This window comes from Triturus cristatus, chromosome 4_1 (genome assembly GCF_964204655.1).
Source record: "Triturus cristatus chromosome 4_1, aTriCri1.1, whole genome shotgun sequence".
Lineage (NCBI taxonomy): Eukaryota > Metazoa > Chordata > Amphibia > Caudata > Salamandridae > Triturus > Triturus cristatus.
Window position 1 is genome coordinate 809,348,927 of NC_140585.1, and position 12,172 is coordinate 809,361,098.

The 12,172-nt window shown below is 42.0% G+C and overlaps 1 protein-coding gene across 2 annotated transcripts in view; it reads left to right on the forward strand.

The window, feature by feature from the left end:
• Positions 1-12,172, forward strand: part of WIF1 (Wnt inhibitory factor 1) — a 310,473-nt gene that overhangs the window by 186,558 nt on the left and 111,743 nt on the right. For both annotated transcript variants that reach the window (XM_085653433.1, XM_085653432.1), the window contains exon 6: positions 11,143-11,238. In XM_085653433.1, the coding sequence (XP_085509559.1) occupies positions 11,143-11,238 (96 nt within the window). The remainder of the gene's footprint in view (positions 1-11,142; positions 11,239-12,172) is intronic.

Consider the following 12,172-nt stretch of genomic DNA (forward strand, 5'->3'; position numbering starts at 1 on the left):
GGTCTTCGGGCTGATGATAGTTGTCCGAGATGTACCCAACCCCAAGCGAATTTAGTACATATGTTTGCAAGCTGTCCCAAACTAGATTTATTAAAAGCTTCGTTCATGGGCTTTTGGAACCGACTATTTGGTCATCATATTCAAGATTCAATAACTCTTTATTTATTGGGACATGATGAATCGCTCGGTCATAACACGGAAGAACAAAGGATACTTTTTCTGGGTACTGCTATTTTTCGTATTATTTTAGCTGCACGGTGGAAAGATTCTGAATCACCTACTTTTCAGATGTGGCTTAGCCGATTTTTAGCAACATATAAACAGGAGCTTTTAATTTATAGTTCTAGAGGTAAAAAAACCCGGCGTTTTGGGGCTCAGATTTGGGCTCCTATTTCTAAATGGTATTTAAAACATAGGTCCAATGATCCGCCTCTTTTGAACTAAACAAGCTGTCCGCTTCTTAAGTTCTATCTTTCTTTGGCTTATAAAAGTAATCAAATGTTAACCCCCTCTGCTGGGCTTTATATTTGTTTAAATTTTGATTTGAATCCTTATTTTAGATTTGTTATTGTTTTTCTATGTACTGTTTGAAATATTATGCTGTATGAATTTTGCTCGAACAAAATAAAAAAAAAAAATAAAAAAAAAAGAAAGTAATCAACACAGTCTTTTAGAGTATATTAAAACAATCTTATTCAAAGCTAGGAGTAAAATAGTACCTTTCAATGCTAACAAGGACACTGTAGTAACAACGACAAGTTGCCATTGTAGCTTGGCAAACAAGTTGCCATTGTAGCTTGGCAAATTAAAAAGAAAAGACACGCATGCTGAAATGTGCTTAAAGCAAGCCCCAAAAACAACAAGGAGGCACTGCTCGCTTCCGCAGGCAAAATGCCGTGGGATGCGAGGAATGCAGCTGCCTCCCCTGCGCGCCCCTGCTCGCTCCCGACAGCAAAACGCCGTGGGAGTGACCAGTAAACAAAGAGGTGGGACATACACCCGCCTTTGGCCAATTGCGTGCTTTCATTTTTGAAAGCCACACGCAAAGGCCAATAGAATGTGTGGAAGTTGAAAAACCACACGGACGAGTTTTCTGAAAGTCTGGAGTCATTCCAAGATGCCCTGTCCTAGGGCAGCGCATGCACGTTGCACTAGGCTCGACCTAAAAAGGGTCAGAGAGAAGATGGCACCGGAGCCCTTGTCTTGATTCTTCACATTAGTGAGGACACATAGGTTTCGGTCCCACCATCACTGCCGAGTGTGTCCACAGACCCATTATAACCAAAGTGTGTGAACTACCAAGACAGGTCAATATCCTCCAAGAAGGCAGGCTGAGAGGGCTGCTGATAGAAGAAGGAGCAAAAGTATACATTTTACCATATTATAGCATGGCAGTGCAACAGCAAAAAGGGCTGTTCACTGCAGTGAAACGCAAGTTACTGGGCATCTACCTCACATATATGCTACTTTTCCCTGCAAAGCTACAGGTGTATAGAGACAGTAAATAATACGTTTTGTACTGACCCAGTGAAGGTATGGGAGTGGGTTGAAGCCATGGGCTCTGCAGAGGACAACCTGGAAAGATATCCGCCCCTGCCAATAGCTCCATCACCACCTCATATGGAGAAACGAGATGAAGTGGGTGGGTTGGCCAAACTGAAAATATCAGTAATAGTGGGAGGGCTGGAATGCCGGATATAGAGAGCTATTCATTGCAGCACAATTGCAGTGGGTGGTGAGATGAGTGACAGTGCCCCCTCCCTACAGGCAGCGTGCATGGCAAAAGCAACGGCAGCAGTAACAATTGCAGCCACAATATGAGACAGCAGGCCACACTTGAAACCCAAGTTCTGTGGGCTGCAGATAGTGGCAAGGGCATGCTGGATCCGCTACCTTCAAAAGGTTGCATGGAGAATGGGTTATGCTCCCAAAATGCTGACTTTCCTGACCCCCACTTGTCTGGAAAGGCTCTACCCGAATCTGCCAGGCACTTACTGCCAGAAAGCTGGTTTCTTGCATGTGGTATGATGTAGCACGGAGATCAGAGAATACTGGGAAACGGTTGCAAATAGTTGACCACTCCAAAGGGAAAGAAGCATTTGCTATGCAATAGGTTTCGCAATTGAGAAGTTTTGAGCTATTTGCATTGTAAATGACAATGCCTTTTAGTTATGTGATTAAAAAACCTGCAATAATAAGACATTGTCATTTACATTACCAAAAGGTCACATTTTCTAAAATGCGAGACCTATTGCATTGCAAATGCTTGTTCACCATGTCACAAATACTCCTGTTCTGTGTCTTCATTCACTGGTTCTGTTGCCTCCCCTCCCCTCTGGTGCTCTATGTAAGCTTCTCTACCGAGTGGCATCCCTTTCCTCACCTAGCCCATGAGCTGCCTGTCGGTTTAGAGGTAGACGGTTTCGGAATGATTTGAATTCTTTAACTGGTATTTCGGATGGTGCAGACGAAGTAATGGTAGAAATTTCTAGGGAGCAAAATGAATGCAGTGCGCAACCCCTGGCTACCTTTCATATGGAGATAATCCGTTCTTCCTTTGGCACATGCTTGCCAGACCCACATGCGCGACCTCGACATGACACCACCCGATGCCCTATGTACCTGCTGACAAGCTTCACTTAGCTATGCCCACGTCAGGCCTGGATGCCGTCGGCTTTGTTTCTCACAAGCGTTTAAAAGTAACGTCGCCATGCCTGAGGCAAATACCCATCGGCAGAATTTACAAAGTGTGCAGTCCAGAGAAGGCTAATCAATGCTTGATTTGTAATAAATAAATGTCATGGCTTGTGTGATTGCTCGGGAGGCCTCTGCAGCTTGCGTTTCCAACCGGACCTGCTATCACTGCCAAGTGCAGTATAAACACTACCTAGTAAGCATCACTTGATACAGATTTGTCCAATTGGACAATTTCAGGCCACCCAAAGCTTTAAGCGTGACCTAGGTGTGAATCATTCTTTTTTAGGTGTATATTTAAATCTCAAACTGAAGGGCTCTGGTAAAAAACATACAGACAGCACCATTGTGGTGGACTATCATAAATAAGTGCCGGTGTTCAGAATTAAATGCCGGTGCCAAACACCAGCAAACACTGGCACAAATTAAGCACTGGCCTGCATGAAATGATTTCTCTGTTATATTAATACACTCACTGCACGTTGTCAAAGGAGACGGTTAGAAGCCTGATAACCAAAAGTAATGTTACCCTCACATTGTCACACAATGAATCTACAAATGAAACTCATAATACAGTTTGTCTCAGCTCATGTGCTCATTTATCATTTTGTGTTTTCTTTGTACTCTTGCTTGAGTTTCTTGGTATTTGTTTTACTGTAGGCTCTTCGTATGTTGATTGACTCTCTATTAGTTCCTTATCCATCTCCATCAGAAATAGTTTACCTATTCTTCCTCGGATATAGGAGCAAATCTTTCCCCCACCACCTTAAATGTTGCTAGTTTGTCTTGCATATTCTTTTACTTATGTTTTCCTGTAGCATCTCTCCTTGATTACCTAAAAAAGAACATCTTGTTTATATTCCTTCTTCATTGCTCACCACTCCATGCAAAGTCTTACAATTGTCCTTCTTGAATGACATTTCCTTTAGTTGTAAGTATTAAAGTCGGAGAGGGAATTGGCTGTGATAACTCAAGTAGACTAGCAGGATCAGTCTGGCACTTCATCCTCTAAAATGTAGTTAAAAGTATGTCTGATCAATTATTTTTTAAATATAATAATAATAATAGAGTTTGGACTGGAAGGGGGTGTGGTGAGTTCCCCCTCTGTGTAGAGTACTCCCCAAGAATGATTGAGCTAGTCTAGAGCTATTTGTTTCCTGAAAGCCGGAAGCTCTAGAAGAAAGGAGTCAGCCCTCTGATGGGAGCTGCTCCCACCTGAGTGTCGTCATATCCGACACCACTGATCAGTCCAGGGGCATGAGAAAATAAGAGTCTCTGTTGGGTATCATCAAATTTTTGAGTGATATTTGAACGATAGCTGTTTCCATCCTGCATCCTTATCACAGTCCGGATTGACGATAAAATGTAATTGAAAAGGTTGAAATCGGTAATTGCCCATATCGTCTGGATCAGTACCTATTTTTTTGAGTCGGAAATTAAGTGATGTTTCCTGTATTAAGAAACTCAGGACCAGCCCTATAAACAGTGATGTTTTGATTAAACTAGTCTAAGAAGGGGTAATAGATGTGATAACTTCTTCATACTGTTGGCAGGGATCGGATCACTGTGGCATGAAGCCGGTAACATTTTGTCATGTTAGACTGAGATGGTGTGGGTATATGAGATATAGTTCACTGTGCCTGTAGAATGAGGAATGTGAGATTCAAAAGGGGTCTTTGGAAGTTGTCTTGGTATGGCTATGCTGCATCTCTGCAACCCCGGATAATTGGATGTAACTTCAAGCTAGTAATCGTATATGTCTAGTAAACCTTCACGTTCATCAGTCATTCTTGTGACCTCCACAACAATATGAAGACCTACATAAGCTTTTGAGGGCCTGCTGGAGCATTCTTCCTTGAACAAGTACTTATGGTGTCTGCCAGAGCTGGATTTTCCCAGATCTTGCATTCAGTAAATAGATTACTTTTTTCGCAGAGGCTTCTTTTTTAACTTCACATCTCTGGAATTCAAATAATGGAGACTATTTTCTAAGAGTTGGTACTCTTGTTATTCATTTTACCTGGTAGATAAAAGTTCTCTGGTCAGCAGCATACTGATGGGCCCAGTTTTGTAACCACTGTGAAGGAAAGGCTGCTGAAACTCGTTGCCTCATTGTTTTGATGAGAGATCGTCTCTTAGCAGTCCAATAGGAATGTGTATTGTGTACCTACCTGGGGTACAGCATCGGTAGCATGAGAAACCTTAAGAGACTTTTGCTAGCCTTTCTAGTGTGTAGTGGACGGAGTCTGCTAAGAGCCTCTTAAGACGTCTTAAGATTCAAAAGAAACCAAACATTGTGTAGGAATCAATAGTCTTAAAGAAAGAAAACTGTCTAGCTAGTTTGGCTGAAGTTCAGTACTATGACTGATTTCTCTAAAAGGAGGTGATATACTACAGAAATGTAACATTTTCCAAGGTTTAAAAGCTTTGAACGGTGTGTAGTGTGGAAATACTCTAATTTTGAAGTCGTTTTGTGATGAATGAACAATTTTGACTTAATGAGTAAATTTGCCATAACTAATCACACCTACTGTAACACAATATCTGAGCTCCGTAAAATCAGCCGGCACGTTACTTAGCACAGGTGTAGCTGTAATGAGCAATGGATTGCTTTTTAGGACATATTCTCATTGTAGTGGAGCATCTAAACAGGAGGTGCTGTCGATAGGATAGTATGGTGTGTGGGGATCCGATGGCTTCCAGTTGGAGAAACCGGATTGCACTTGGGTAGAGATTTCAGGGGCTTAACTTTCTATTTATAAACACCATAACTACTAGTCCTGGGCATCTGGCACCTCATTAAGCATTCAAGGCACGGCATTTTCCGCACACCCGACCTTACTTTAAGGGGACCGACCTCGGAAGACAGTACCAGTCTTTTGCGCCTGGTACTTGTGACTCTGAACCTAATCAAGGTGCTTTGTTCTTCCTCTTAGGGTCCCTTGTGGCTTGATGCACAGCGACTGGAGCACAAGCCTTGTTCTTATTCAAAACCTCTTCATATGCACACAGCAGCTGTCCGTTGTCGCTTTCACTGCACTCCTTGCAATCTGCCGCTGTGCCACTGCCTGTAAGCATCTTCACATCGTGGTCTAACAAGGTCCCGGCTCTACATGCTGCACATGCACTTGCTTTGATGCACTGCTGAAAGTCCAGCATGGCCTCCCAGCTGTTATTGAGATAGCGTCTTCTAATCCTATATAGTAAACACCAGCCCCACCCTTCCCTTCCATATATGCAGGTGCATGCATGCCTTGCAAGGTATCTGCTTCATGGAAACACGAGTGGGTGACGAAACTGTCTCATTGGAATTAGAAGGCATACTATATATCTGCACGTTTACATTACTTGTACTTTAAATTGCACATATTTACAAGTATAGCTACAAAGAAATTATGTCATTTGCCCAGACTTCTACGACTTTTTATCTCAAGTACTGACTTTGGGACTGGAAATCCGATCTCCAGGTTCCAAGGACAATAATTTAGCCGCAGGCCAGCATCTGCCCGTTTTGCTTACCACATCCTACTTTTTTTTCTAGACCTTGAAAGGGACACTGCACTCGTAGACAGTTTCAAAGCAACTAAAATACCTTGCCGGATTCTAATTCAAAGTAATCTGTTGTTCAGGCATCCAATTCCAAATCAGTAAGTAACGCAGTGTGGTCAAGTCACCGATGCATTGCTAGGGTCTTATAGTGCATAGAAATGGTATTGGTATACCTTTAATTGAGGTAACGTTTGTGGATGTTCCAATTACAATTTCAAAATCAATTAATTCTTGTAAAACAGTCTGGTTTTGGCCGAGGAAATCTACGTACAGTTCCTATTCATGAGATCCATTACAAAAAAAGAAAATAGCTGTGTGTGCGCAACATAGACACTAGATGTCAGTCTACTATCAGAGAAGATAGGTGACATGCCAAGGTAATACCCGCCGTATAGTGTATTTAAGAGGCAATACCAGGGCACAAGTCCTAACAAGCTGTCGCCTTTGCGGGAATGACAAAAAAAAGTGCTTGCCCACTAATTGAAGGAGACAGTATAACGCCGCAAGTGAAAAATCCAGTCCTGATGGGTGGTCCCAAAAGGAGACAGGGCGGTAACAAGGAGGGACTAAGAAGCCTCATTAACAATCGGAAGCCAGAATTTCTATGGACGATGACGCCAGCCAATGAAAAAGATGGGCGGGGCTTCCACTCCACTTCTAAAACATATCCTACTACAATATGCCTCGCAGAGTGAGCAGAGCATGAGCGCTGCAACGCTAGGCAAGACCTAAAAACAAGGCTTAATGAACTCAAAATAGGTCTGGTGTGCTTACTCAAGCCGCAAATACTTAAAACCCAAATGTAAATTCACTGACCTATTTTTGCTACTGGCTAAAAATAAGTTATCATTGCTCCGGAAGATGGCAATGAGACCCCTATCATCTCTTGCTGGCTAATGGGAAAAACGCTGGGCAGAAACAAAAAATGGCAACCATAAGAAAGGTGAGCAAACAGACTGGTCAGGAACAATGCAGAATTGGAACTTCATACAAATTCCAGAGATATAGTAGTGGACACCCTAACATTCCACACACTAGCTCATTTACACTCACTATGAACTGATGGTTCACAGTACCCGCTGTAATGCGAAGGTAACCATAAAAATACCTAAAGGTGGGAGGATAGGTGAACACACACTACAGCAGTGCTTCCTAAATGTTTTAAAACCACGGCCCAATTTTCAGAACGACAAACCATCGTGGCCCATCTAGCTTTAATGGACATAAGGCGGGCGATTTTTCCTTTGAAATGGCCACTAAATGTGCACAGACGTACAGTTTTACTGATAAAACTATATTGGACACAAATGATAATGTTAATAAAATGGGTTTCGGTGAATATTTATCATTCGTACAATACTAAATAAAGTGTCTTGATTTGTTTTGATCCTCCTAAAATAGTTATTTTCATTGCACTCCAGAATTAAAAAAAGAGTGCTTCATTTTTGCTTTCCTGATGAATATGTACATTTCATTTAGAGGTATTTACATTTTATTGCGTGTTACAATCAAATGTCATCCTACTGCCTTTCATTCCACATTCCATGTACCCCATCAGGATTGTCACAGAATTCACCGGACATGTTTTTCACTGATTGCAAAATGAGAGCAGTTTTGATACACCAACCCCCAGCAGCAATTTGTGAGATGACATAGCCTGACATTTGTACTCTGTCTTTGAAGCACAGCAAATGTGACAAGATAAATACAGAATTTAAAGACATCTTTATTTATTGCTTGGACTTTCAAGATCCCCATAAATTGGTTTGCAACCCACCATTAGGTCTCAATCTGCAGTTTGGGCAACACTGCACTACAGGAACACTGATGCGCTATGGCATTAGCTGGTTTATATGTTGTTTCTATCAGTTTCTTTTCACTTTTTTCATTAATCCTCGTACTTCTGGTTCTTTCGTTAAAACATAGCTGGCACAACGTTATGGATGTATATGGCATTTCTGTAGTGTGAATCAAGCCCAATGGGCCATTGAGTGCTATACATTGTCAAATAGAAGCGTATATTCAGTAAGAGTTGAAACTGGGTTGTGATGGTTAATGCACTGTGATGTAATGTTCTTTAGACAGTTGAGTCGTCAACTCTTCCCTAAATTGGAATAGCATTGGCGCAGTCCTGATGGATATGGGGAAGTTGTTCCAAAAGCCTGGTGCATAGATAGAAAAGGACTGCTGTCTGTTTTAAAAAAAACTTTTTTACACTTCTTAGCCTGTAGTCTGATGATGTCCTAGCTGTGGCTGTGCCACAATTCACTAAGGATGGTAAGTGTGTCTCCAAGATCAGCAAGAGTGCTGGTCAAGATGTTAACTTTGTAAATGATGCAGCTGGTTTTGAAGATGATGCGGGTCGGCAAGGGGAGCCAATGGATTTCCATCAGGATCAGGCTGGTGTGATCATATTTCTTTTTTGGGACCTTGGATAAGACATACTGCAACGTGTAGGATGCCCTAAGGGGCATCAGTGTGGAGTCTGGGAGGCCATCGTGTAGGGCATTGCCATCGCCCAGATGGAAGAGTTTGAGTGCTTGAACAGCAGTTCTGAGGTCGCTTTACAGAAGAAATGGTTTCACTTTCTTTAGAAGAAAGGGCTGGTGCCAGGCTGTCTTTGTTTTCCGGCAATGTGTTCCTTGAGGGTGAGGTTGGTGTTCAGGGTGAATCCAAGTGATTTGGCATTTGGTAAAAGTTGGGGTTCGAAGCGATCAAGCATCCTGTCATTGAACCAGGTTTGTAATGTATTGTGTTTATTGTTCTTGGCAAGTAACAGGAATTTTGTCTTGGTGGGTTTGAGCTTCCGGTAGGCGTAGGACTTCCAGGTCTGGATAATGTTCAAGCAGTGTTTGAGGTATGGGATGTCTGAAAACTTTCAAGTATAGTGGTGTGTTATAGGTGAATATATTTGTGACTATTGATGCTGTTAACTCTGACTAAGACATCAAGCTTCTCTATGGGAAAGTTGAAGATGGAAAGAGATGATATGGAGCTGTGGGGGACTGGTGATATGGTACTTTTGTGATCGTGAGGTGCCCATGATAAAGTTGGAGGAGACCCAGTGAAGGACCTAGCTGGTGAAGGACATAACTGATGAATCCCATTTAAGATTCAAGGGTGCCTATTAAGGTGTGGTGGTCATCTGTGACAAGGGCAGCTGAGAGGTCCAGCAGTATCAGGAGTCAGGGGTCATCTTCATCTGTGGTCAGGAGGGCATCATCTATGATGAATAAGTTGGTGGTCTCTGTGCTCCAGTGGATCTAAAGCCAGACTGATAGTTGTGTATGATATTGTTAGAATTGGTGTGATCGTGGATTTGAACATAGACTGCTTTTTCAAAGATCCTGCTGATGAATTGTAGGTGAGTGATGTGCCGATAGTTGGTTAGTTCATCAGGGACTAGTGTAGGTATCTTTAGGAGTGGGCGGATCTGGCCTATCCTCTGGGAAGATGCCTTGAGTGAGGGGGAATTTACAATGGTAAAAAGGGGTAAGAGAGCATCTCAAGTGAGAGCTTCGATTAAGGACAGTGGTAATTCATCATCTTCATAAGAAGTTGCTTTTGAGGGAGTTAAGTATGTCAGCAAAATCTGGGAGAGATAGGGTTTTGAAGACTGACCATTGCGGGATTCTAGAGGTTAGTGTAAGAATTGAAGCAGGCTTGATGTCATCGATATGCTGTTGAATCTTCTATATTTTTTCACTGAAGAACGGGTTGATGACATTGCACTTTTGTGTGGAGTGAGGAATAGGTGGGTCCAGTAGGGGCTGATGCAGTGCTTGATTGTCATGAATAGTGTTCTGCCTCTGTTAGTGCCTTCATTGATGGTAATGATTAAATATCTCAATGAGTGAATAATGTATTTCAGCCATGAGCAAACTGTAATGTAACCTACATTTTAATACTGCCAAAATGTAAAGTCCATCAAAAAGATTTCAAATAAATAGCAACCCATTCTCACGAATTACCTTTAACATGCAAGGGCAACTTAAATCAATGTTTGGATACCATAGTGTATATGAGATGAGCCCTCCCTCTCATTTTACAGTTCAAATGACATGAAGAGATCACATGGGAATTTGGATCCACTATAAACATCTAAGAAGACCGAATCTCATCTGATATTTCACTTTATCAGGAGCTCGAGAACCTCAGCGTTCATCTCAGTGTCACTCTCAAAAGCACAGCCTAATCATAGTCCACCTGTAGTAAACTTCGGTTGACCAGGAAAAACAATGCATGACAATGGTTGGTCAGTAAGTAAAAGAACAGGGCAGGCCACCCCCGTAACATTCCATATGAGAGTGCAAGCTCATCCATGGCAAACAACACAGTGAATAATGGCATCTAAAAGTGGAGGAAAGTGGGGTCTAAAATAATGTTTCAATATTCTTAATAATATATCATGTGAAAAGCCCACAGACGAGTCATGCGGACCAGTAAGTACTACCAATACTTAAAAGAAAACATATGGGAATTAAAGGTCCATTCAATGCAATTGAAATATAGTAAGGACACGTGAAATTCAGTAGATACAATGCGTCCGTTTTTTAAAGTAGACTATACTTGTTCCGCCTTGTTGTTGGACATCTCTATCCTACCTTCTTGGATGTCAACTTTCTCTTTGACGTGTGCCACAAGCCCAATTTTCCTAGTTGGATGTAGCCGATTGGGAGGGAGAACAGCAGTGGCGGCTCCCAGAGGTAACACCTCCACCCCGCCTCACCGCCCCACAGTGTTATCTCTGCGAGCCGCCACTGGAGAAAAGGCAGTCTGAAATACAAGCTGGAGAGGGAAAAAGAGTTGGAAGTATTCATGAAGTAATAAGTACTGGATCACAATTTAAGAGATGGTTGGGATCCACTGTAATCTGTGCTGTTTTTCCCTCCACTGTAGCTCTCTGTGCACCCCGGTGTATGAACGGCGGTCTTTGTGTCTCTCCTGGTTTGTGCATCTGTCCACCTGGATACTATGGCGTCAACTGTGACAAAGGTATGCACATTTGACACAAGTCTGCCTAAAACATTGAAGGTTTTCAAAATTAACCCATGTTTCAAAACATCTTGAATGCACACTCCCAACATCCCAGCAAGTATTTAAATGTTATTAAACAATGTGTGAAAATGATTTACTGTTTAACATCAGGACTCTGGCTCTTTGACAATTATTAATTCATGTTTCTTATAAGACCATGCCAGTCTAGGTCAGGCATCTAGTGTTATTCAGTCATCATAGCTATACCAACAGCAGTTGTTAATGATACTTAATCATACGCAATGCAACCCGTGACATGTATAGGTGCACACGTTATGAGTCGTTACCGTGCTCAAGTCTTACGTCTTGATTCACAAGCTGCACTTTTCAGTACGTTTTGTAATACTACAAAATGTGCTACAAGTGATATTCACAAACTATGTGCAGAGTTTATGCCTCCATGTTATGTATACTGTGTGTGGAGCTCTACCCTGACTGCAGAGTCTACGTACACTGAAGTATACGTTTTAGTAGTAAATGAGTGAGGTACTGAAGGGAGGGGGTGGAAAAAAGGGTCAAAAGTACTATAAAGGGTGAAGTGATTAGGTAGGAGTAAGATGGGTTCGTAAAGGGTCAGGGAGAAGGTTATCAAGGGACGTCACCAACCCACACAAGTATAAGCCAATTGCTACACACAGGGGGTGTAGACATGTAACTTACACCTTTGTAGTAAATCTAAAATCGGAGTTTGTGAATACCAAAAAGTAGTAAACTTGCTCAAAACTGTAAATTACTCAAAAGTGTAAGTTACTTATGTGAATCTGGCCCTTGGGCCTTAAACAGTTAGAACATCATGCCAATTTACTAACATATCAGCGTGCTTCAATTAGGTGAATAACTTCAATGTGTGACACCCTACAAATGTATGCATTCCTGGTTTGGTAGTTGAGTC